At 44.8% G+C, this 25702-nt stretch overlaps 1 protein-coding gene across 3 annotated transcripts in view; it reads left to right on the forward strand.

Moving 5' to 3' along the window:
* The window catches only part of LOC115456712 (P2X purinoceptor 1-like), a 218197-nt gene that overhangs the window by 129082 nt on the left and 63413 nt on the right, over positions 1 to 25702 (forward strand). For 2 of the 3 annotated variants that reach the window (XM_030185967.1, XM_030185966.1), the window contains exons 10-12: positions 5525 to 5615; positions 6401 to 6466; positions 14120 to 14200. In XM_030185967.1, coding sequence (XP_030041827.1) covers positions 5525 to 5615; positions 6401 to 6466; positions 14120 to 14200 — 238 coding nt within the window. Of the gene's footprint in view, positions 1 to 5524; positions 5616 to 6400; positions 6467 to 14119; positions 14205 to 25702 lie in introns of all 3 variants that reach the window. The other variant, XM_030185968.1, reaches the window with a different exon arrangement.

Genomic DNA, 25702 nt, shown 5'->3' on the forward strand with positions numbered 1-25702 from the left:
AGAGCAGCCAGCATAACGCTTGGCTGCTCTGCGCATGCTTTACGGGCCGATTATCGATGGTTTTAACGAAGGGTTAGAGAATGCAAGTGAGCTGCAACGAGCAGCTCATTTGCATTCCCTATCCTTCGTGCATAGCCGTTCCGTACCAATTCGTTATGGAATTCGGTACGGAACAGCTCTAACGAGGACTTTTGTGCCTCTTGCCCTCAGTCTTATCTTTTGCGTTAGCACTGCTCTGAAGCAAAATAAACAAACTCTAGACTTGTAGAATCATATTTGAACTTAGATGTTCAACCATCATGAAAAAAGTCATATAAATCAAATTAAATGTGCAGCAAATAAGATAATACTTTTTTTTCTGATTCTAATTCTGTCACTACTAAAACGGAGTACCTAAAAATGAAGCGCTGCTACCCTCTGATGGACATTGGGAGCAATTGTAAACTCATAACTTTTATTTGTTTTGTTCTTTTATTTCCTGATTCGCTTGCTAACAAAAAGAAAGGCAAAGCCTAGGTAATTTGCTAACAGTGGTACGGTACTAGATTTCTAATCAGCACAGGGAGAACCCTGTTCCAAGTGTAGGACTAGAAGGAAATCTCATACAAATAAACAAAGCATGGAGTGGCTCACTTCCCTCCTAAATTTTTCTGACAAAGCAGAACTTCTTTCTAGGGAAACAAAAAGAGAAAACCACACTTATCTTACACAAGGCTGGTTCAAATGGAGATTCTTGGAGCCAAGTAGGGAAGGTGAGGAAAGATTCCTCACAGTCTTACTTGGAAGCCTCATTGGGGGATGGATCTCTACCTGGGGTCACTTTGATCTTCGTTTTGACTGCAAGATACCCCTATGGTGGAGAAGCTGCTTGAAATGTTAATTGTTTCACTCTGGCACCTAATTGCACTACATTGTTCTCTGGTTCAGTAGTGGGGTCCTCAAAGGTAGAACTGTCCACCCTAGCCATCTCTGGTTTTCCCAGAGAGGCATCCACTCTGTCGCCCCAAGAGAGGGTCAAGGCAGGGTCAGCAGTGGCTATTGTGCCCTGTCTCCTCTTTTGATGTAAGTGCACAGGCATGCCCCCTTTGCATGCTGTTAGTGAGCTTTATATGGCCTCTTAAACCTGCCTGCCTCTTGCTCAAACCTATTTACTGGATATTCATTGAGTTTCTCATATAGTCTCTGATTTTCTAGCCTATTGTTAAGAATTAACCTTAGATAACGCTGGACATATGCAGTAGGACTCTATCATCAACAAAGATCTGTATAACTGGAGCAAATGTCTTATATGATTTTGAAATATCTTAAGGAGCTGCAGTGGCGTTCTGACCCTAGCTGACACCCGGGGCGGATCGCCAATGTGCCCCGCCCCGGGTGCAGCGCCCCCCCCCGGCGAAATGACACCCCCCCGGGTGCACGCCGCTGGGGGGGGGGGGGTGCCGCGGCGCGCGCCTGTTGACCTGTTTCAGTCCGATTTCGCAATGTGTTCACTGCTCCCTCTGAGTCAGCCCCGGAACAGGAAGTAACCTGCTCCGGGACAGACTCAAAGGGAGCAGTGAACACATGCGAATTGCGAAATCGGACTGAAACAGGGCAACAGGCGCGCGCCGCGGCACCCTCCCAGCGGCGTGCACCCGGGGCGGACCGCCCCCCCCCCCCCCCCCCCCCCCCCCCATTGGTACGCCACTGGGGAGCTGTGCCTGTAGCACAGAAAGTACAGCAATCCACTCATGCAATACCTTTCTACTTGGGGGCACTAGAGAGTTACATAGGTCGTCCAAGTGCTGTATGTTCCCATAACTCCCAATCAGGTTTTAAACCACAACACAGCACTGAGACAGTCATAACAACTTTGATAACAAAGTTCAGAAGCTTAATATGCCAAGGACAAAACATACTACTACTACAATTCGATATGTCAACCACGTTTGACCTAGTAGACCACACAGAACTAATGACTCTGCTCGACAACATGGGAGTTGGTAGAGCAGTGACAGCATGGTTCAATAGTTTCCTAAAGACCAGATCCTACATTGTTAAGATATCTAACCAGCTATCAACCTCATGAACCTCTGAGTGCGGGGTACCACAGGGATCACCAATATTACCAATACTGTTCAATGTAATGATGGCACCACTCAGAAAAAAATGGAAACAGTGGGGTTCAACCCATTCATATATGCAGACGAGTCACCATCTACATACTATTTCATAAAAATATCACAGAAATAATGGAAAGAATTTAAAAAGTCCTGGATCTCATAGAAAACTAGTCAACAACTTTCAAACTAAAACTAAACAGAGAAAAAAAACAAATCCCTGGTTCTAATCAACCCACACAACCCCACATCTTACCTACCAAATTGAAACACAACTAAAAATGTTAGGAATTATCCTTGACAAACATCTATCACTTGATAGTTAAATATCAGCAACAACATCAAAATGTTTCAAAACACTATGGAAACTGAGAAGGATAAGAGACCACTTTTCTTGATAATCATTCCAGATAATGGAAAATCAACAATATTATCACAACTAGACTATTGCAATACAGCATACATAGGGTACATAAGTACATAAGTATTGCCATACTGAGACAGACTGAAGTCCATCAAGCCCAGCATCTTGTTTCCAACAGTAGCCAATCCAGGTCACTTGTACATGGCAAGATCCCAAAGAAGTACAATACATTTTTTGCTGTTTATCCTAGAAATAAGCAGTGGATTGTCCCCAAGTCCATTTTTAATAATGGTCTATGGAATCTTCCTTTAGGAAGCCATCCAAACCTTTTTTAAACCCCACTAAGCTAACTGGTTTTACTACATTCTCTGGCAACAAATTCCAGAGTTTAATTACCCTCATTTTCAAAATACTATTTGGAATGATTCATGAATATATGCTAGAGCCTAGACATGATTAAACTATCACCGGGAAAGCCCAGAAACCAGAGGGTACTGACTTCTTCTCCTACCCAACTGCAGAAACATAACCTACAATACCATCTATACAGTGGGTTTTAGATACCTGGGCTCCAAATGGTGGAACTCAATACCAAAAGCCATATGAAGCATCACTAAGTACCTTCAAATCAGGAAAGAAATGAAAACCTACCTCTTCAGAAAATTCTGTAGCTAACTCAAGCGAGCGACATCTCACCTCTACAAATCTACCTCATCAAAACTCATCAGATAATCACATAAAATATCGCCCCACCTCTATCAGCATCCTACGTCTACAAACCTACTTCAACAAACCTCTACAGATAACCACATGAATTATAGTCCTACCTTTCAGAACTATCCTCGAACAAAAAATCTTTGTCATAACGATAAAAACTAATTTGTAAATCTCACCTAAAATGTAAATTATAAAACAAAAAATCTCTCCATGAATTATAGTCCTACCTTTCAGAACTACCCTTGAACATTCTATAGATATCTAAGAAACAATCTTTGTCCTGTCCATGTTATAACGATAGAGCTAATTTGTAAACCTCACCTAAAATGTGAACTGAAACTTGTTTTTGGATAACAGTGGGATACAAGAACGCATAAATAAATAAATAAATACAATTTGTGTTGGTACCAGACACTGGTTTCTTCTTTCCTCGTTTTCTGTTAACTCTATTGCCAGGATTTCTTGTTTGTCATTTTTCTCTCCTCCTTTTCCTTTCAGCTTTCTTATTTTATTTTCTGCCTTTATCCACATTTAGTTCTTTCTTACTATCCAATCTTCAATTTCCCTCTTTTGACTCTGTCTACCTACAGCTTGCCCCTCTCTGTCCTCCCAATATCTATCCAGCATTTGACCCCTCTCTCTCCTCTGCACTTCCATCTGGCATTTGTCCTTTCTCTCCTCCACACATCCATCCAGAATTTGCCCCCTCTCTCCTCTTCACTCCCAACCAGCATTTCCCCCTTGCTCTTGTCCTTACTTCTATCCAGCATTTACCCTCTCTCCTCCCCATTCCATCCAGTATCTCTCCCCATGCCCCCTTTCCCCATCCAGCATTTCTCACCTTGTCCCCTCTCTCCCCATCCAGAATTTCTCCCCTTGCCCCCTCTCTCCCCATCCAGAATTTCTCCCCTTGCCCCCTCTCTCCCCATCCAGAATTTCTCCCCTTGCCCCCTCTCTCCCCACCCAGTATTTCTCCCCTTGCCCCCTCTCTCCCCACCCAGTATTTCTCCCCTTGCCCCCTCTCTCCCATCCAGCATTTCTCCCCTTGCCCCTTTTCCCCATCTAGTATTTCTCCCCTTGCCCCCTCATCCAGTATTTCTCCCTTTTCCCCTCTCTCCCATCCCATATTTCTCCCCTTATCTCCTCTCGCCTCATCCAGTATTTCTCTCCTTGCCCCTTCTCTCCCAATCCAGTATTTATCCCCTTTTCCTCTCTCTTCATCCAGCATTTCTCCCCTTGCTTCCTCTCTCCCCATCTTCCCCCCTTGCCCCCTCACTCCCCATCCAGTATTTCTCCCCTTGCCTCCTCACTCCTATAAGTATTGCCATACTGGGACAAACCAAAGGTCCATGAAGCCCAGCATCCTATTTCCAACAGTGGCCAATCCAGGTCACAAATACCTGGCAGGATCCCAAAAAAGTACAAAACATTTTATACTGCTTAACCCAGAAATAGTGGATTTTCCCCAAGTCCAATTTAATAATGGTCTATGGACTTTTCCTTTAGGAAGCTGTCCAAACACAAAAACTGTTAATGTGTGATATGAGAATAAATTAAACTTTTCTACCTAATGCTAACTACATATATGTGTACTTAACATAGAACAGAATCTTTATTCAGGAGAAACTGGGGGCCTATTTACTAAGCTGCACTAGTGTTTTTAGCACACGCTAAATGCTAAAGACACTCATATATTCCTACGGGTGTCTCTAGTGTTTAGTGTGTGCTAATAACACTAGCACGCTTTAGTATACAGGGCCCAAAGTGTGGTAAAACATATATGTGTAATGAAGGAGTCTGTGCAATACCTAATAAAGATAGGTGTATATTACTTGTAGAAAGAAAATTGGTGTCATATGCTGTTCTGATCATGATATATGATAGAAATCTATAAAATACTGAGTGGAGTGGAATGGGTAGACATGAATCATTTGTTTACTCTTTCCAAAAATACTAGAATTAGGGGGCATTCAATGAAGCTACTAAGTAGTAAATTTTAAAAACAAACTGTAGAAAATATTTCTTCACTCAACTTGTAATTGGAATTCATTACCAGGAAATGTGATAAAAGCAGTTAGCTTAGCAGGGTTTAAAACGGTTTGGCTAATGTCCTAAAAGAAAAGTCCTAAGTCATTATTAAGATGGACTTGAGAAAATCCACTGCTTATTTCTAGGATAAGCAGCATAAAATCTGTTTTACTGATTTGGAATCTTGCCAGGTACTTCCCACTGTTGAAAACAGGATACTGGGCTTGATGGGCCTTTGATCTGTCCCAGTATGGCAACACATGTTCTTAACACAAAAGAGCTATCAGTAATCAAAGGAATTTGCTATTATTGGCAGGTTTGCAAAGTATTACATTGAGAATGGAATAAGGAAACGGACCTTGTATAAAGTTTTTGGAATTCGGTTCGATATCATGATAACTGGAAAGGTAAGCTTAGAAGCAAGTAAATTAATGGCTTTTTTTAACCTACTGTTTAAAAAAAAAAAACAGCAACTTTGAGTTGTAGACTTGGTAGAGTGGATTCTGCTCTGACTCCTCAGAATAGCAAAAAAACAAAACAAAACTGGGAAATCTTCAAATCCCTGGCAAAGAACATTTAAAGCCTCTTTTACCAAAGCGTGCTAGCGATTCCCACACTGCAGTGCCAACTAAGTTCATTCATTAATCTAATGCTTATAGCTGTGTCAACAGAATCCAAGTATAGCAATAAGGTCTTTGAGGGAAAAGACCTATGTAAAATCTAAATTAGCAAGGGTTTTATTCTAATTATTTCCTTTCAGTGTGATTTTATAACAGAATGTGGCAATATAGCAGTGATACAAGAACATTAAATCTGAAAAGTTAAAAGTAACTGTGAAAATAGGTAAAATAAGTTTAGCTGGTGGTAGTTAATTATGTGATCATCTTTAATGGAGCTTGTTTTATAATTATGTACATTATGATGTAATCCGCCTAGAATTTGTAAGATAGTGCAGACTATAAATGTTGAGAAATAAAAAAAAATGATTTGTTTTCAATATAAGTGTGTGCTTAGTAAGGGGTTAACAAAGTAGATAAAATGTTTCTTCAATCTGAGAAAATTTTCATGCTAAATTTGTTGGACATAGAAGTGATGGTAGACAGCTTTAACTTTGGCCTTGGCCAAAAATAATGTAGTATTATTATTCTGAATGTAATCTGACTTGTACTTTTATTTTATTTTTTTTATTCAGGGAGGCCAATTTGATATCATTCCAACCATGACAATGATTGGTTCTGGTGTCGGTATTTTTGGAGTAGTAAGTAGGAATCTGAGGGAATATAAACTAGCACAGTACTGCATATCACCATGTCATGATTTATAATGCCACTGGGAAATTCCATGTCGTCTGTGAGATCAACAAGTGCTAATATCTGACTTCCCATCAAGCCGCATCTTGAAGTTATTACTGATGGTCACAATCTGGTCAATATTCAGGCCGTGGCTTTCCACATTTTTTAAAAAATGCTAACAACCATGGGCAGAATTAGCCCTGGATAATCAATGTCAGGCCGTGTCCTTTAGATTGTAAGCTCCTTTGAGCAGGGACTGTCCTTCTTTGTTAATTGTACAGCGCTACGCAACCCTGGTAGCACTTTAGAAATGTTAGTAGGTAAGTATCATTGCTTTCTCCGAAGACAAGCAGGCTTATCTTCTCCCAAGTGGGGAATGCCTAGCATCCAGGCTCACCTAAAACAACAAACATTGGTCAATTGGGCCTCACAACGGTGAGGCCATAACACAAATTAACCTGAAACTATATACAATCTGAATGAGGGTGTAGTCTGGAACAGAATAAAACGGGCCTAGGAAGATGGAGATGGATTCTAGACCCCAAACAGATCCTTCAACACTGACTGCCTGAACCGACTGTTGCATCAGGTATCCTGCTTAAAGCAGTAGTGTGATGTGAATGTGTGGACTGAAGACCACATCGCAGCCTTGCAAATTTCTTCAATGGAAGCCGACCTCAAGTGGGCTACCAACGCAGCCATGGCTCTGACATTATGAGCTATGACATGACTCTCCAACCCAGCCTGGGCATAAGTGAAGGAAATGCAATCTGCCAGCCAAACTGAAATAGTGCATTTTCCGATGGTGACCCCCATCCTGTTGGGATCAAAAGAAACAAAAAACTGGGTGGACTGTCTGTGAGGCCTTGTCCATTCCATGCAGTAGGCCAGTGCTCTCTTGCAATCCAAGGTGTGCAAGCTGCTTTCACCAGGATGGGCATGAGGTCATGGAAAGAATGTTGGCAAGACAATCGACTGGTTCAGATGGAACTCTGACACCACCTTCGACAGGAACTTAGGGTGCGTGTGGATCGGCATCACCCATTTGAGAACTACACTTATGAGAATATGAAGCCTGCTGTCCTCGGAGAATACCTGCTACAGGTAAGTATCTTCGCTTTACAGTCTATATATAGATAGCCAACTTAAATACATCTGTCCTCTGCTTCTCCTCGCCAGTACAGAAAATACTTTATAAAGATGTTAATTACTGTTCCCATATGACAGATGTTAAATTTCAATTAAAGCTTTGCAACCTGCATTTGTTTGCTGGACAAGATAAATGAAATCTCCCTCTGTCTAAGATGTAATCAGTCCCTTAGCTAGTACAACGTTGTAGCCTGGATGGTATACACGGTTCCAAACATCTCCCTTTCCTTTACCTGGATCTTTCTGGGGTACAGTGGTTCCACAAAGCAGCACACAGTACCAGTCAGCAATTTTTCCAGTTCTGGTACTCCTGACTCCTTGTTCCAAAAACAAGTGCCTGCGATACCTTCTCGTGGGGCAGGGGCATAACCACTGGTGGGACTGGGCCCACCCAGTTTGGGTTATGCCCACCCAGTAGTGGTGCACCTTTAGCATCGCTGGTGTGGAGAGGAGCAGGCTGGGCTCCCGTGGTCCTGCATCTCCTTCCCTTAAGCATCGCCCTTGCATTAATGGGATTTCCAGCATCGGCAGCAATTCCCACATGCTGCGTGCCGCTAAGCCAGAAGCCTCCTTTCTGATGTGTCACGCCCCTCTGTTGCAACTTCCTGTTTCTGACTAGGTGCTAGCTGGATGCGGCAGAAAGGAGACTTCTGGCTTAGTGGCAGGCAGTGTGTGGGAATTGCTGACGTTGCCAGGGACCTTTACAAGAAAGAGCAATGCTTAAGGGAGGGAGATGCTGGAACTCGGGACCCCAGCCTGCTTCTCTCACGCTGCCACTGCAAGGGACCCGTTCATAGAGGAGAGTTGTAAGGTGGGGTAGGGAAGGAAAGATGCTGTATGGGGAGGGGGATGATGTGATAGAGGGAGAATTGTTGGACATGGGATGGGATGGGGTGATGTGATAGAGAGAATTGTTGAACATAGGATGGGGAGGAGAGAATTGTTGGACATAAGGGTAGAGAGGAGGGAGAAATGCTGCATGGACGGTGAGAGGGATGTGAGAGATGGAGAAATGTTGAACATAAGAGTGAGAGAGGAGAGAGAGATGCTGCATGGAGAGTGAGAGGGGTGAGAGAGGGAAAAGGACATAGGGGTGGAGGGAATGGAGAGAGGCTGCATGGAGGATGAGAGAGGGAGAAATGTTGGACATAAGGGTGAGAAGGGAGGGAGAGATGCTGCATGGAGGTTGAGAGAGGGAGAATTATTGGACATGGGATGGGGAGGGGAGAGTTGCTGAACATAAGGGTGGAGGAGAGGGTGAGAGGGATTAGAGAGGGAGAAATGTTGGACATGGGGTGGAGGTGAGGGTGAGAGGCTGCATGGAAGGTGAGAGAGGGTGAAATGTTGGACATAAGGGTAGAGGGGAGAGTGAGAGAGAGGGAGACATGTTAGACATAGGAGTGAAGGCTAGGGAGAGATGCTTCATGGAGGGTGAGGGGGTGAGAGAGGGAGAAATGTTGGACATAAAGGTGGAGGGGAGGGGAAGATGGTGCATGGGGGAGAGAGGCAGAAATGTTGCACAAGATAATGGGCAGGAGGAAGGGAGAAATGCTGCATGAGGGAATGGGAAGAGAGATTTTCAACACAAGGGAGGGAAAGAGAGAGATGGTGGACAATAGGAGAGAGGGAGAGATTTTGGACATAAGGGTAGATGAGAGAGAGAGAGAGAGGTACACAGGAGGTGAAGAGGGGAGAAAGAGGGAGATGTTTGATCCAGGAGCAGAAGGGAGTGATGGAGAGATGCTGGATGGTGGAAATGAGGGAAGAAAGAGGGAGAAATGGGGGAGCAAGCAGGAAGGAAGAGAGAAAGGATAGGGAGATGTCAGGTTACGAGAGAGGAGAAAGAGGGAGCAGCTGCTGGGCTAGAAGGGTGGAGGGGATGGTAAAACCATGTGGGAGAGGCCAGGAGTGGGTGTAAGGAAATGAATGAGAGGATAGTGATTACAGAGAGTAGAAATATGATAATGGGGATTACATTAAAGATGAAAGAGAATGAAGGGCTGGGGAAGGTTTGAGATGGATAATAGGAGAGCTAGTGGGTGAGAGGAGATGGAAATTTGATATGTGGCTGAAAAGTAAAAAGGAGGAGAAAAGTGATAAAGGGTGAAATTTCAGTTGGCAAAGAGCAGAAAAGGAAAAAAAAAGAGGAAAGTGCTAAAAAGGAACAATCAATATGTCAGAGGAGGTGTAGTGACAGAATAGACAGGAGAGAGGAGAAAATACATATTGTCAGCATCTGCTTGAAGGAAAATTAGCAGATGACAGACAGGAAAGCAGAAAAGAGAAACCAGACCCAACATGATGGATAAATAAAATGGTACAAGCAGGAAAAAAACGTCTTCCACAGGGATATCAAATAGCATGACACAAGAGTGGAAGAAGCCAATCACAGTTCTCAAGTAGATCACAAAGTGTCACAGTCTCAGGCTCTCGTGCACTGGAACAACGTGAGCCCTTGGGCTACTGTCGAGGAGTGGCAGCAGTAGACAAAATCCCCCAATCAGGACTTGGCAAACGAGCAAGGAAGGAGCTGGAATCTGGAACGGACTTGGCTTGGTTGGACCCAGCTACTGGAATGGACTAAACTTGAATAACAGGACTGGAACAACCGGACTTCACCTGTGCTGACCATCGTTCCCCAGTGGTTGAGCCCCTAGGTGCGGGCGGCCTGTAGGACTTACAGGATGGAGCTGGTAGACAAGAAATGCTGGACCAGACTGACTGGAACAACAGGATTCTCACACCGGACACTGGATACTAAACAAGCTTGACTAAAACAGGATTCAGGACTCAAGATTCTCACACAGGGTATAGGATACTGAAACAAGCTTGACTGAACAGGGACTGAAGGTCAGAGGGGAAAAGAACAAATAAGGCAGGCTAGGCCGGATACAAAGCTAGGCCACACAGACAAACAATAAAGCAATGACTGAAGGCTGACAGGCAGCCACAAAGAAGGATACACAGACAGGCAAAGAGCAAGAGCTGAAGGCTCACAAGCAGCCACAAAGAAGGATAAAAGCAGTAGTGCTTAAGAGCTTAACTGCACACAGACTAAACAAGAACAAGGCAAGGCATAAAGGCAAGAAACAAAGCAAGGCAGAAGTGCTACACAGCACACCAACCAACCTAGAGACCTCTGGCATTGCAAAGGCAAACTAGAAAGTTTCCAGCTGGTTCCAGCCTTAATAAAGGCAATCTCACAGCTGAGATCACCAGTAAGGGTGAGGCATAGTACCAAAAATCCCAAGCAAGTCTGGAAAGCTGGAAGATCCAGACCAGACTGGAATGACTTCTGGAACATGCTTGAGAAACAGGAACAACAGTCCATAGCAACCACAGGGTCCAGCCACCCGGGGGCAAAGTGAGCACAGACATGGAAAATAGTCACAATCGTGACACAAAGTCGCTTATTCATCCAAAGTTGACAAACTGAACCCAACATGGGCCATGTTTCGGCATCCAATGTTTTCGTCAGGAGTTATTCTGAACCAGTGAGATTACCATAGAGTATGCATAAATAAAAACAGGCTTGAGGGTGTGTGTGGATCTCCAGCACAGCATGAGGCAGCAGGGTGGTGACACAACTTAAAATCACCTCCAGTTTCCTCCCGGGTAGCACCAGTTGGCTTCTTCCACTCTTGTGTCATGCTGGTGGAAAAATAAAATGTTCAGACTACAAAGGTAGAAAAAAGAATTTTATTTTGAATGTTTTAAATGGAATATTTTAGCTTTGGGAAATATTCATAGTAAATGTCTTTGTACTTTCTTCAGTAGAAAAGGAAATGCATTTCTGTTTTTCCTCTCTCCAGTGTTTCAATACATGCTAAGTTGAACTTTTTGAGGTTCCCTGCTCAGTTTTTTTCTAAATATTTTTATTTCTAATTTGTGATTCCTTGTTCTCTATTTGGTGAGGGTCTGTTGTTATGTTGATCAAGTCTCTAGAGTTCTGTAATCTTCATTCTCAGATAAGTGAACTGGTCGCTGTTTTGTTGTCTTTAAAAAAAAAAGTTTGTTGCAGAAGTGCATTTTTATGTTAAAGATAAAATAAGACATTGAATGCAAATGATAATTGGAGAACTTTGGATCTAGAATAGCTGTGCGCTATAGGAGATCCAATAGTTCATTTTAGAGCCATATACAGTATGATGCCTCATTGTCTTTAAAAATTAAACAAAAATGACATATGTTGATGCAATAAATTGATTCATAGTGTGTTTGGTTAGTAAGCATTTTGATATTGTTACCACATAGTGTACACTCCTGTATCCTTTGTGGTGTGATAGTAATGGCAGATGGGGAAATTGGAGGGGAGGCAGGGAGGAGAGGGGTTCATGGAGGGGGGGGGCCCTCCTTTATTTCCAGACCTGGGCTCTAGCACGGCTAACATCGGTCCTGACCCTTGCTGTATAGCTGGTGGGGATCCCCAAGCATCCCCAGCTGTAGAATTCATCCAAAGGTGGCCAGAACTCCATTCTCCCAAGTTCTGCAGTTGACGACAGCATCCTTGAGCCACCAGCAACTATACGTGTGTGGGGTGCCGGTATCAGTGGCTTAGGGACATTGCTGCTGCCTGCCAAGCTTGGTAAAAGGGTATTCTGGCCACCTTAAGAGAAAGTGTAATTTATATTTTGAAGTAGGGGTAGGACGGGGCAGAGAAACTCATGGGGGGGGGGGGGGGTGTCAGGAGGGTGTGGGAAAAGGGAAAATACTTTTTAAAATGCAGGTTCCAGCCCAATATTCAGCCTGGGCCCGCATAAGATAAGCGAGTGAATTTAGAACAGCTTTTGAGCTGTCCTAAATTCACCTGCTTAACTAATGTGGGCCTCAGCTGAATATTACAGGCGCCCATATAAGCCCCGGCTCCTCCCCAGTGCCACCCCTGACCCTGTGGGTTCACTTTTTGGGGTGTTGGTCAAAGGCAATATTCAGCTGCACTCCCCACCTTAGTGCCGCTGAATATCAGTGATTGGGTGGTGACAGGCAACTTATGCAGGTAGAACAGGCTCCTGCCTGTTTAAATCACTTTGAATATCAGCCCTAATATGTCATTTTTGCCAGTTTTTGCCACGTTCCAAGTTTTGTGCCATCCAGCTAATTTTTCTATGGTGCAGAAGCTGCAACTCTTTCTCCCACAGAAATGCATTGGGTCATGTTTTTTTGGAAGGGAGAGGAGAAGGGTTTATGTCTCTAAAATCCCCAATCTGTATTGCTTCATGGTGTGACCGCACCTTGAATATTGTGTTCAGTTCTGGTCACCACATCTTTAAAAAGATATAGTGGAATTAGAAAAGGTACAGAGAAGGGCAACAAAAATGATAAAGGCGATGGGACGACTTCCCTATGAGGAAAGGCTAAAGCGGCTTGTGCTCTTCAGCTTGGAGAAAAGACAGCCAAGGGGAGATATGATAGAGGTCTATAAAATAATGAGTGGAGTGGAATGGATAGATGTAAAACGCTTGTTTACTCTTTCCAAAAATACTAAGACTGGGGGGCACGCAATGAAGCTATATAGTAGTAAATTTAAAATGAATCAGAGAAAATTTTTCTTCACTCAACATGTAATTAAACTCTGAAATTCGTTGCCAGAGAACATAGTAAAAGCATTTAGCTTAGCGGAGTTTAAAAAAAGGTTTGTATGGCTTCCTAAAGGAAAAGTCCATAGACCATTATTAAAATGGACTTGGGGAAAATCCACTGCTTTTTTCTAGAATAAGCAGCATAAAATGTATTGTACTTTTTTGGGATCTTGCCAGGTACTTGTGACCTGGATTGGCAACTTTTGGAAATAGGATGCTGGGCTTGATGGACCTTCAGTCTGTCCCAGTATGGCAATACTTATGATTTGGCCCATTTTCAAACCTGTCGTATCTTTTTACAGTTTTCCCTCATGTCAAATTTCATCCCATTCTGTTAAATGTTTGGCAACTTATTTCACTCCCAGAAAAAGACAGATGGACAGACAGACAGACATTCTATACCCCTTTTGTATAATTCTTTCCAACTTCTGTTGGGTTGGAAAGCTGAAAAAAAAAATAGAAACAGGGATCATGACAGCAAGTCAAGACCAGATGGTTTATCTAAGGTACTCTTGCTCCAGGCATCCTGGCCCTCAGATTAGATTGGCACTTAGTTCTGACTGCCTAGGAAATGAATATTCAAGAATTGGAGAGGTAGAAAAATATATATCCCATATTTTAGTATTGTGTGGCTTGGAGGCTGAGGGGAAGTTGAATTAGAAACACGGGAAGCTTTGGAAGAAGAATTAGATAAATGAAATTGAGGTAACTAATTTTCAGTGGGATTTTTGGCTCTTCATATTCTCTCCCACCATGCAAAGAAGGTACAGGAAAACTGTCTGTTATAGAGTGACTTTGTGTGAGCCCCTGAGTGAAGTCTGATTGATGGAGCCACATTCATCAGGATTTACCTAGTCTTTCTCTTTTTCTATTCTTCTTTTTGACTTTCAGGCAACAGTCATTTGTGATTTGCTATTGTTACATATCCTTCCAAAACGGAAATACTACAAGAAGAAGAAATTCAAAAATGCAGTAAGTGGCAAGCCTGCTCTATCCATGAATTCTTTATAAGATTTGAAGCATGGATTTGACATTGGAGATGAAGCAGCTGATGCTAGAGATCTTTCCTATTTGAAATGCTTTCTACCAAGCCCTACCCTGAATTATACAAAGATAATTCTGGCAATCAAACCTTGCCTAAATATTTGTATATTTAATGAAACAGATTTTTTTCATTATTATTGACTGTTCTCTGATAATCTTGTAGAAACCTGTGCTTGGCGAGCTCAGCTTTATTGTTTGTAAAAATTAGTTATTTCAAAACATTTTATTTTGAAATTGGCACTGAAACACAATGTAATATTTCATCTTTTGTAACATCCCTACATATGCATATCTTCATTTAAGAAGCTGTTCTCACCATGCAGCAAATAAAATTATGGTCATTTTTTTTCTGTACTGGGGCACATCCTATATAATAAAACGCACCTCCAACATTCTGAAGCTGACTGCATGGCTGAGGCATTCCTGCTCTCTGTATCCATCTCTTGAATTGACATCACGTACTTCTGGGTTCGTCACAAGCAGAAGTGACCAACCACACGAGGTTTCTCAGCTTCAGAATGTTGGAGGTGCATTCTATTAAATGGGATTAGTCAGTTCCTTGAAGCACAGCCAGAGCTCAGCGTCCTGCACAGTAACGCTCAGACACCAGAGAGGGGGGGGGGGGGGGAGGTATCTCTGTCACACACACACACTCTCTCTCTCACACACTCTCTCACAGTCAATGTCTTTCTCTCTCTCACACACACTGTATCACATTCACTCTCTATGTGTCACACAGTCACTCACACACTCTCTTGGTCTCATAGACTCAGTCTCACTGAGAGTCTGTGTCTCACACGCACTCTCTCGCACACACTGTATCTGTGTGAAACACATACTCTCTCTCTCTCACACTGTGTCTCACATATGCACTTGCACACACTCTCATTCTCACACACACACTCTCTCACAGACACACTTGCACCCAGACTCACTCTCTCTCACACACACACACACTCGCACATTCACTCTCTCTCTCACACACAGTCACTCTCACATACACTCTCTCAAACATACACACTCCGAGGAAAACCTTGCTAGCGCCCGTTTCATGTGTGTCAGAAACGGGCCTTTTTTACTATTATATTTAAGAAAACTTTCAGTTGTGCCAGAATACCACTTTTTTAAGCTTGGGATCTGGTGGAGTAGTTTCATTGACATTTTCAAAAGTAAAATGTATTTTCTACAAGGATAAACAGGCCATCGTATTCTCACAGCTGAGCAATGTCATCTGACAGAGCCTGGTGCAGATGCTGACTAGCGAGATGTAGAACTTTCTAGCAGTGTCCCACTGCATATGCCTTCTCATCCGACACGTGAGCGCAGGTCCCTCAGTCTTTGTTTTTCCACAAAGCTGAGAGGACATTCTCTTTTCTACGTGGCATGATGTTTCCTTCAGTGCCTTCCTGTGCGGTATTTTCCCTTTTTTCCCCCCTTATTTTCAGTTATAATTTGTGCTTTTTTTTCTTCCTTCTAGTTTTTCCCCTTAGTTTCTTAGTTTTTTTCTGTATTTTCGCAACTGGCTTTACCTATTAGTATGACAGATATCCTTACCTCTATTTGGCCACTGCCCCATTTTCGGTCAAAATTGAGGAGTTTAATTTGGCCTCAGTTATTTTTTCAATGTCTAAGAAGACCCCCAGTGACTTCAAGAGGTGTGCCCAATATAATTAGAGTGATTTCCATCACAGACCCCGTGTTCATGGTTCATCAGGTGCCTGGGGCCTGACTATGACCCTAAGTCTTGTTCTCTCTGTTTGCAAACGCAGTTGAGGACACAGATCATGGCAGGCCCAGCAGGCGAGACTTCTTGGCTCCTTGAAGTCTGGTGCATTGACATTGGCATTGGAAGCATCAATCCCGATGGCTGCAAAGGCTTCGACATCCACTGAGAGTGCACCGGCATGGAGAAGATCTCCACATCTCTCGACATCATGCGCTGGTGGCAGGTCCTTGGACCAATCAACATTGGACCTGACACGAAGGGTGTGCTCAGATTCAGCGGCATCCTCATTGACACTGAAGGGCTCTGATGCAGTACCTCGGGGGAAGCCCAAGAAACACAAGCATCAGTCATCTTCGACACACAGTGCCAGGAGCACCGGGGCATTGGCATCACTGGTACCAGAGAAGTGCTTTCACCGAGAGGAATGCTCCTCCTCTTTGGAAGAGGTGCCGGTGCATAAGCCCCAGAGCAGCCAGGTCCCCGCTTCTGGTTTGACACCAACGCTTTCTCAGGCTGCCACTCAGCTGGCTCCCCCGCCTATGTTGATGACATCCTTCGATGAGCAGATCTGAGCCATTCTTAGGGAGGAGCTTGCATAGATGCTGCAGCTGCAGCCCGCTCAGGCATCAAGGGTGTTTGCACCATCCGTGGATCAGCCCCAGTATCTTCCTGAGGCTCCTTCCATGTCTGTGTAGACATCCTCAATGCCGGCTCCTCGAAGGGTGTGGACATTGAGACATACGGTACCACTGTCAATATTGGGGGAGGAAGCTTTGCCAGAGTCTGAGGATAGGGCTGTACCTCAGTGCTTTTCAGGGCATGGACAGGTTTCCACTCAGCCGAGGCAGACACAGACTCATCAAGCCCACTCTGATTATGGAGAAGAGTCCAACTAGAACCACTCATGAGATTCTGAGGAGGATCCATGTTACTTCTCGTCGAAGTCATGTGCTATTCCCTCTGATCCCTCCCTGCTTCAAGAGAGATGAAAATCTCCACCTGAGGGTCTCTCTTTCACTGGTTTCATGAGGGAGATAGCTTTGGCCATTCCATTTAAGTTTGAAATGGAGGAAGAGCCCAGGGCTGAAATGTTGACTGTCCTGGACTATTTATTTATTTGTGACATTTATATCCCACATTATCCGAAACAAGTTTGAGTTCAATGTGGCTTACAATAAACAGTATAGAATACATAACAAAGAGTGATGCATAAGAAAGTAATTTGTTGTAAGAATCCATGAGTATGAGTCTCTGCCTAAGGAAGGGATCATAGTACTATTACACCCAATCCTTAGGCCACCCTATCCTTTGCCACTCACCTCATCAACAAACTGACAAAAAACTGGGAATCTTTTTTTTTTGTTTGTTACATTTGTACCCCGTGCTTTCCCACTCATGGCAGGCTCAATGCGGCTTACATGGGGCAATGGAGGGTTAAGTGACTTGCCCAGAGTCACAAGGAGCTGCCTGTGCCAGGAATCAAACTCAGTTCCTCAGTTCCCCAGGGCCAAAGTCCACCACCCTAACCACTAGGTCACTCTTCCTTCCCTCTCAGTGCAGGTGGCACCAAAGAAGTTGGATATGCAGTGCCATATTCAGAATGCTCCTAAATTCAAGAAAGCCCAGCTGCCACACCATTCTCTGGTGGTCAAATATGCCCTCAAATGAGCTAGGAGCTACAGGACCCATGCCTCGGCTCCCCCAGGTAGAGAGGCCCAGACTCTAGATTCATTTGGAAGGAAAACATTTCAGGCCTCGATGCTCATGCTCATTGGCTGCATCCAGCCCTCACGAGACTGGGAGACTGGGCATCTAAATGGCAGATGACATTTAATCTGAGCAAGTTCAAAGTGATGCATCTGGGAAAGAGGAACCCGAATTATAGTTACATAATGCAAGGTTCCACATTAGGAGTCACTGACCGGGAAAGGGATCTAGGTGTCATCATTGATGATATGTTGAAACCCTCTTGTCAGTGTGCAGCGGCCGCTAAGAAAGCAAATAGAATGTTAGGTATTATTAGGAAAGGAGTGGAAAACAAAAATGAGGATGTTATAATGCCTTTGTATCGTTCCATAGTGCAACTGCACTTCGAATATTGTGTTTAATTCTCGTCACTTTTTGGGGTGTTGGTCAAAGGCAATATTCAGCTGCACTCCCCACCTTAGTGCTGCTGAATATCAGTGATTGGGTGGTGACAGGTAACTTATGCAGGTAGGACAGGCTCCTGCCTGCTTAAATCACTTTGAATATCAGCCCTAATATGTCATTTTTGCCAGTTTTTGCCACGTGCCAAGTTTTGTGCCATCCAGCTAATTTTTCTATGGTGCAGAAGCTGAAACTCTTTCTCCCTCAGAAATGCATTGGGTCATGTTTTTTTGGAAGGGAGAGGAGAAGGGTTTATTTCTCTAAATTCCCCAATCTGTATTGCTTCATGGTGCGACCGCACCTCGAATATTGTGTTCAGTTCTGGTCACCACATCTTTAAAAAGATATAATGGAATTAGAAAAGGTGCAGAGAAGGGTGACAAAAATGAAAAAGGGAATGGAACGTCTTCTCTATGAGAAAAGGCTAAAGCAGCTAGGGCTCTTCAGCTTGGAGAAAAGATGGCTGAGGGGAGAGATGATAGAGGTCTTTAAAATAATGAGTGGAGTGGAACAGGTAGATGTGAATCACTTGTTTACTCTTTCAAAAAATACTAGGACTAGGGGGCATGCGATGAAGCTACAAAGTAGTAAATTTAAAATGAATCAGAGAAAATGTTTCTTCACTCAACATGTAATTAAATTCTGGAATTCGTTGCCAGAGAATATAGTAAAAGCATTTAGCTTAGCAGAGTTTTAAAAAAAGGTTTGTATGGCTTCCTGAAGGAAATAGACCATTATTAAAATGGACTTGGAGAAAATCCACTGCTTATTTCTAGAATAAGCAGCATAAAATGTATTGTACTTTTTGGGGATCTTGCCAGGTACTTGTGACCTGGATTAGCCACTGTTGAAAACAGGATGCTGGGCTTGATGGACCTTTGCTCTGTCCCAGTATGGCAATACTTATGTAACTGTACATGAGCCTGTACTTACAGTCCCTGGTCTGCAGTACCCTCAGTCTGGCAGACTCTCTCCCATAGGAGCCAGTTAGCCAGTAGGCAGCTGGAATGTAGAAAATATCTGGCTAGAGGGGCTTACGACTCTTGATTTGGCATCCAGACTCTCCGCTATGGGTGAGCTCTGGCCTCACAAGTCCACAGCAGCAAGGAATTCACAGCTCAGCAAATGTTGAGATTGATGGGCCACATGGCCTCAAAGGTGCATGTCACCCCATGGCACATCTCCATTTGAGAGAGACTCAGTGGACCCTAGCTTCCCAGTGGTCTCAGGTGGCTGAGAACCTAGCGTATATCTTCCAAATTTCACCAGAATTGACTCATTCTCTTCTCTGTTAGACAATTCAGATGAATTTGACTGTGGGACTACCATTCTAAATCTCATCTCTTCAGAAGATACCAACCACAGATGCATCCAACCTGGGATGGGGTGCTCATCTGGATGGCCTGCACACCCAGGGAACCTGATCGGCTCAAGAAACAGAACTTCACATAATCTCCTGGAGCTCTGGTCCATTTGGAATGTCTAAAGGCTTTCATCAGCTACTGAACCAAATTATATTCATTCAAACAGACAACCTGTTTGAAATGTTTTATGTGAACAAGCAGGGGGGGTACAGGGTCCTACCCTTTGTGTCAGGAAGCAGTGGGGATGTGGCAGTGGGCCCTCCTTCCCAGGATGGACCTTTGAGCCACTTATCTTCCAGAAAAAGACAACTGCCTGGCGGACAGACTGAGCCAGATTTTGCAATCACATGAGTGGTTTCTCAATATGAGCATACCACCGATCCTGAAGACTTTTCTTATCAGTCGAAGATTTTGGCACAAAGATTTAGCCATAGAGGTTATCCACAAGAGTGCATTAGAGAAGGTTACCTTAAGGCCAGAAGACAACAAAGAGAAGATCTTCTAAAAACTGGAAATAAAAAGAAGAACCCACCAGACTTAGGGGCCCCTTTACTAAGCCACGGTAAAAAGTGGCCTGTGGCAGTGTAGGAGCGTGTATTAGGTGCACGCCTGGCCAGTTTTTACCGCGGCTTCAAAAAAGGTTTTTTTTAATGTGATGGGAAAAGGGCATGCAGTAAAACTGAAATCAGTGCGCATCTAAAACTGGCCTGAGCCCTTAATGCCACCTATTGATCCAATGGTAAGGGCTTACGCGCTACAGACACAGTGACCGGTCAGCGCATGCCAACTGCCAATTACTGTTGGTGCATGTGGGAGGAAATAAATAATTCATCCAGGCATTATAGGCATGTGCCAAATCTGAAATTACTGCTAGGGGGGTGCAGTAGTCTGATTTGGGTGAGCGCTGCACGCACATAGAGCCTACTGTGGCTTAGTAAAAGGGCCCCTTAGTGTGCACACTACAATTTTCTTCTCATCAAGAAACATTGGCATATCATCCAACCCCATCCATGTTTTAGGGACATCACCCCAACCATTGCTTATTCATGAAATCACAACTTACAAAACTGGTTGGTTCTGTCTGCTCTTCCCGACATTCCCTCTGCCAGTTCTACACATACAGGTCATGTCCCTTGTGGCACCTGCTCTGTCTGTAAACATTCCCTCACTTTATCCAGTTTTACACATACCTCCACATGTAATTCTACCTTTGTGATCTATGTTATCCAGTGCCCCTGTGGATTATTATATGTGGGCAAAACCAAATACATGCTGAGAACTAGAATAGCAGAACATAGGAGTTGTATTAATAGAAGGATAAAATCATCACCTTTGGTGAATCATTGGTTGGAAGCACGACACACTACAAATGATATTCAGTTCTTTGTGATATGCTTGCTTAGGAAAACGTGGAACAGTGGTAATAGAGACAATGTTTTACTCAAAATGGAGCAGAGATTAATTTTTGAATTAGACACCATCTACCCCTCAGTTTTAAATAAAGAAATTGAGTTCATACATTTCTTATACTTTTTAATTTCATTTACACCTTTTATTTGTTATTCTTCTTAACATGCTTTTTAATACACAGTTTCTCATATTTTATCTGTAAATTTTATGCAGATATATATATTTTATATCTGTTCTTTTAAAATGTATATACCACATTGATCAATTTGTATGATTGGTGTATTTATGCTGTGTGCATTCTTTGCTGCATTTTTGCAGTGTTGTTTATGTGGAATATGTATAATTTCTATGCTGATGTTTTTGTTAATTGGTATGTATTTTTATCCTCTTCCTTTTATATACATCTTATACTTTACTCTTTTAAATCATGATGAATATTAGAACAACTCTCCTTCCTTTTAATGTATATCTCATGTCTCCTGTTTTAAATCAATCATATTCTGTGGATCATTTATTTGTATAAGTACTTTTATTTTATGTGGGTTTCAATTGTATCAGATGCTGAACTCTCATATACATCTGCTTTACATCTTGGTTTTATTCACTGCTGACGTGGTACACTTCCCTTTTTAAACAGAAGGTTTTGGTGCCATTTATCACTGTGTGACAAACACGCCATGTTGCTACTGTTATGAGTATGTTTTCTCATGTTACTGTGGTAGGTTCCCTTTCCCTTACATTTTTATATCTTTATATGATTACTACCCACATGTGCTTCTAATAGCGCTATTTTATCTCTGAGTGTTTTAAGGTTCTAATATAAAATGTGGTGCATGCTTTTTCTACCACTGTGGATGTTGATTTTTTCTTTGATACCTTGAATTTATTTCTTTAAATACAGTTTGTAATTTTGATTGTACTGTTATTTCTCCGAGGACAAGCAGGCTGCTTGTTCTCACGAATGGGTGAAGTCCACGGCAGCCCCTCCGATCAGAGATCTTCACTAGCAACAACATTTGCTAGCCCTCGCGAGCGCATGCAAAGTGCGCATGCGCAACCATCTTCCCGCCCGAACGCGAGCGTGTTCGCCAGTCTTCTTTTTTCCGCAGCTCAGGGCGGCTGTTTTTTCGGTTGGTCTGCGCCCCAAGGAGACCCCTCGCGTCTTTTTGCCGCATTCTTCCGTTCGGAAGTGTCCAGAATCTTCTTTCCGTCGTGTTCGTCTTTTCAAAAAAAAATCCTTTATTTCGAGTGTTTTTCCCGTTAAGTTTTCTTTTGTTGTAGGGTGCGGCCTTTTTGGCCGCCCATACGGGTTTTTTCTAACTTGTTTTGGTGCCATTGCCATCATCGCGAATTTTGACTTCGCCGGCATGATTTTTCCGCCCATGTCCTCAAAGCCTGCCAGCGGCTTCAAAAAGTGCACCCAGTGCAGCCGGACTATCTAGCTTACTGATAGGCATCCCCAGGCCTGTACTCTCTGTCTTCTGTTGAAGAAGAGAACTTAAGCGGCGAGATTGGCCCAGTGGAACCTTTTGTTCGGGGCCTCATCTGGTGCTTCGACGTCTTCGGTACCGAGGTCATCGTCCGGTGCGTCGACGTCTGCGGTACCCAGGTCATCAGCCGGTGCTCCAATGTCTGCAATACCAAGGTCATCGGTGGTATCGATGTCGTCGGAGAGTGCTTTGTCTTCCGGAGTGCAGGTGAGGGCTGTCCATTCCCCTGCTGATATCAATGAGCCCTCGAGTAGGTCTCCGCCTGCCTTGAGGGTTCCTGCGGTACAGGCCCCCCCGGGATCGACCTCTTTCGGACCCGGCCCAGAGGAGATGTTTGGATTCAACATCCTCCTCTTCGGTACCGGAAGGTACTGGTGACGTGCTTCGTGCGAAGGCAAAGAAGCATCGTCATTGGTCGCCTTCCAGACGCGGTACCGAGAGCTCTGGGTCGCCGGTGGCACCGGCACCCACTAAGCATCGACGCCGGGAGGACCGCTCACCCTCCATACAGGAGGTGTCAATGTGCTCCACTGTGGACAGCCCGGTACCGCCTCCGCGTCCCGGACAGATTCTGAGCTCGTCGCCGGTACCAGACTCCTTGCCTTCCTCGACAGCCGCTCTGAACGAGAGCCTCAGAGCCATCCTTCCAGGGATTCTGGAGGAGCTGTTGCACCCTTCTCCTCCGGTACCAGGGGTGCTTGCGCCGTCGGTGCCGTTGAGTGAGGCGCCGGCTGGCCCCTCGCGCATCATGAGGTCTCCAGTCCCGGTACCGCTTGCGGTACCTGCATCGGTAGCCTCCCAGGCTGACTCCCCAATGACATCGATGGAGGGAGCTTCATTGCCGCCGATGCGGGAGTCTTCCTCTCGACGTGCCCACTGTGGCCATGTTTCCACGGAGTCGAGAAGGGCCCGGCTTCGGACTGCAGTCCACGAAGTAGTGTCCGACACCGAGGGTGAGGCCTCGTGGGAAGCAGAGGAAGACCCGAGATATTTCTCTGACGAGGAGTCTGGTGGTCTTCCCTCTGATCCTACTCCCTCTCCTGAAAGGCAGCTTTCTCCTCCTGAGAGTCTGTCTTTCGCGGCCTTTGTCCCGGAAATGTCTACAGCCATTCCCTTCCCTGTGGTTATGGAGGATGAGCCAAGAGCCGAAATGTTTGAACTTTTGGACTATCCTTCGCCACCTAAGGAATCGTCCACTGTACCCATGCATCATGTCCTCAAAAAGACATTGCTGGCGAACTGGGCGAAGCCGCTAACTAATCCCCACATTCCCAAGAAGATAGAATCCCAGTATCGGATCCATGGGGACCCAGAGTTAATGTGGACTCAGTTGCCTCATGACTCTGGTGTGGTGGATCTGGCCCTTAAGAAAGTCAAGAGTTCTAGGGAGTACGCTTTGGCGCCCCTGGGCCGTGACTCTAGAACCTTGGATTCTTTTGGTCAGAAGGCCTACCATTCTGCAATGCTCATTTCCAAAATCCAGTCATACCAGCTCTATACGAGCATTCATATGCGGAACAATGTGCGGCAGTTGGCGGACTTGGTGGACAAGCTCCCATCTGTGCAGGCCAAGCCTTTTCAGCAGGTGGTCAGGCAGCTGAAGGTGTGACGTAAATTCCTGGCCAGGGGTGTTTACGATTCTTTTGATGTCGCATCCAGGGCTGCTGCTCAAGGTGTGGTGATGCGCAGACTCTCTCATGGCTGCGTGCTTCCGACCTGGAGAATAAGTTGCGGATCCTCCTTGCTGGGGGGATAACATTTTTGGAGAAAAGGTCGAACAAGTGGTAGAATAACTCCACCAGCGGGACATTGCCTTCGACAAATTCTCCCACTGGGCGCCTTCAGCATCTACCTCAACTGGTAGACGTTTTTATGGGGGAAAGAAGACTGTTCCCTATTCTTCTAATAAGCGTAGGTACAATCCTCCCTCCCACCAGTCTGCTGCTCAGGCTAAACCCCAGCGCGCTTGCTCCCATCAACAGTGTGCGCCTCAACAGGCCCCAGCAGCTCCCCAGCAAAAGCAAGGGACGAGCTTTTGACTGGCTCCAGCAGAGCATAGCCGAAGTCCAAGTATCCGTGCCAGACGATCTGCCGGTCGGGAAGAGGTTAAAATTGTTTCACCAAAGGTGGCCTCTTATAACCTCCGACCAGTGGGTTCTTCAAATAGTCCGGCTGGGATACGCCCTCAATTTGATTTCAAAACCTCCAAATTGTCCACCGGGAGCTCAGTCCTTCAGCTTCCAGCACAAGCAGGTACTTGCCGAGGAACTCTCCGCCCTTCTCAGCGCCAATGCAGTCGAGTCCGTGCCACCGGGGCAGGAAGGGCTGGGATTCTATTCCAGGTACTTCCTTGTGGAAAAGAAAACAGGGGGGATGCGTCCCATCCTAGACCTAAGGGCCCTGAACAAATATCTGGTCCGAGAAAAGTTCAGGATGCTTTCCCTGGGCACCCTTCTTCCCATGATTCAGGAAAACGACTGGCTATGCTCTCTGGACTTAAAGGATGCTTACACTCTCATCCCGATACTGCCAGCTCACAGACAGTATCTTCGATTCCATCTGGGAACAAGGCATTTTCAGTATTGTGTGCTACCCTTTGGTCTCACCTCTGCGCCCAGGGTGTTTACAAAATGCCTGGCTGTCGTAGCGGCGTCTCTACGCAGACTGGGAGTGCACGTGTTCCCTTATCTCGACGATTGACTGGTGAAGAACACCTCCGAGGCAGGAGCTCTACAGTCCATGCAGATGACTATTCGACTCCTGGAGCTACTTGAGTTTGTGATAAATTATTCAAAGTCCCATCTTCTTCCAGCCCAGAAGCTAGAATTCATAGGAGCTCTGCTGGACTCTCAGACGGCTCGTGCCTACCTTCCAGAAGCGAGGGCCGACACTCTTCTGTCTCTCGTTTCTTGGGTACGGGCGTCTCAGCAGATCACAGCTCGGCAGATGTTGAGATTGCTCGGCCACATGGCCTCCACAGTGCATGTGACTCCCATGGCCCGCCTTCACATGAGATCAGCTCAATGGACCCTAGCTTCTCAGTGGTACTAGGCTGCTGGGGACCTAGAGGACGTAGTCCTGCTGTCCACGAGTTTTCTCCAGTCCCTGCATTGGTGGACAATTCGGTCCAATTTGACTCTGGACGTGCTTTCCAAATTCCTCAGCCACAAAAGTTGCTGACGACGGATGCGTGGGGAGCTCATGTCAATGGGCTTCACACCCAAGGGAGTTGGTCCCTTCAGGAAAAAGGTTTGCAGATCAACCTCCTGGAGTTACGAGTGGTCTGGAACAC

This window comes from Microcaecilia unicolor, chromosome 13, assembly GCF_901765095.1.
Source record: "Microcaecilia unicolor chromosome 13, aMicUni1.1, whole genome shotgun sequence".
Taxonomy (NCBI): Eukaryota; Metazoa; Chordata; class Amphibia; order Gymnophiona; family Siphonopidae; genus Microcaecilia; species Microcaecilia unicolor.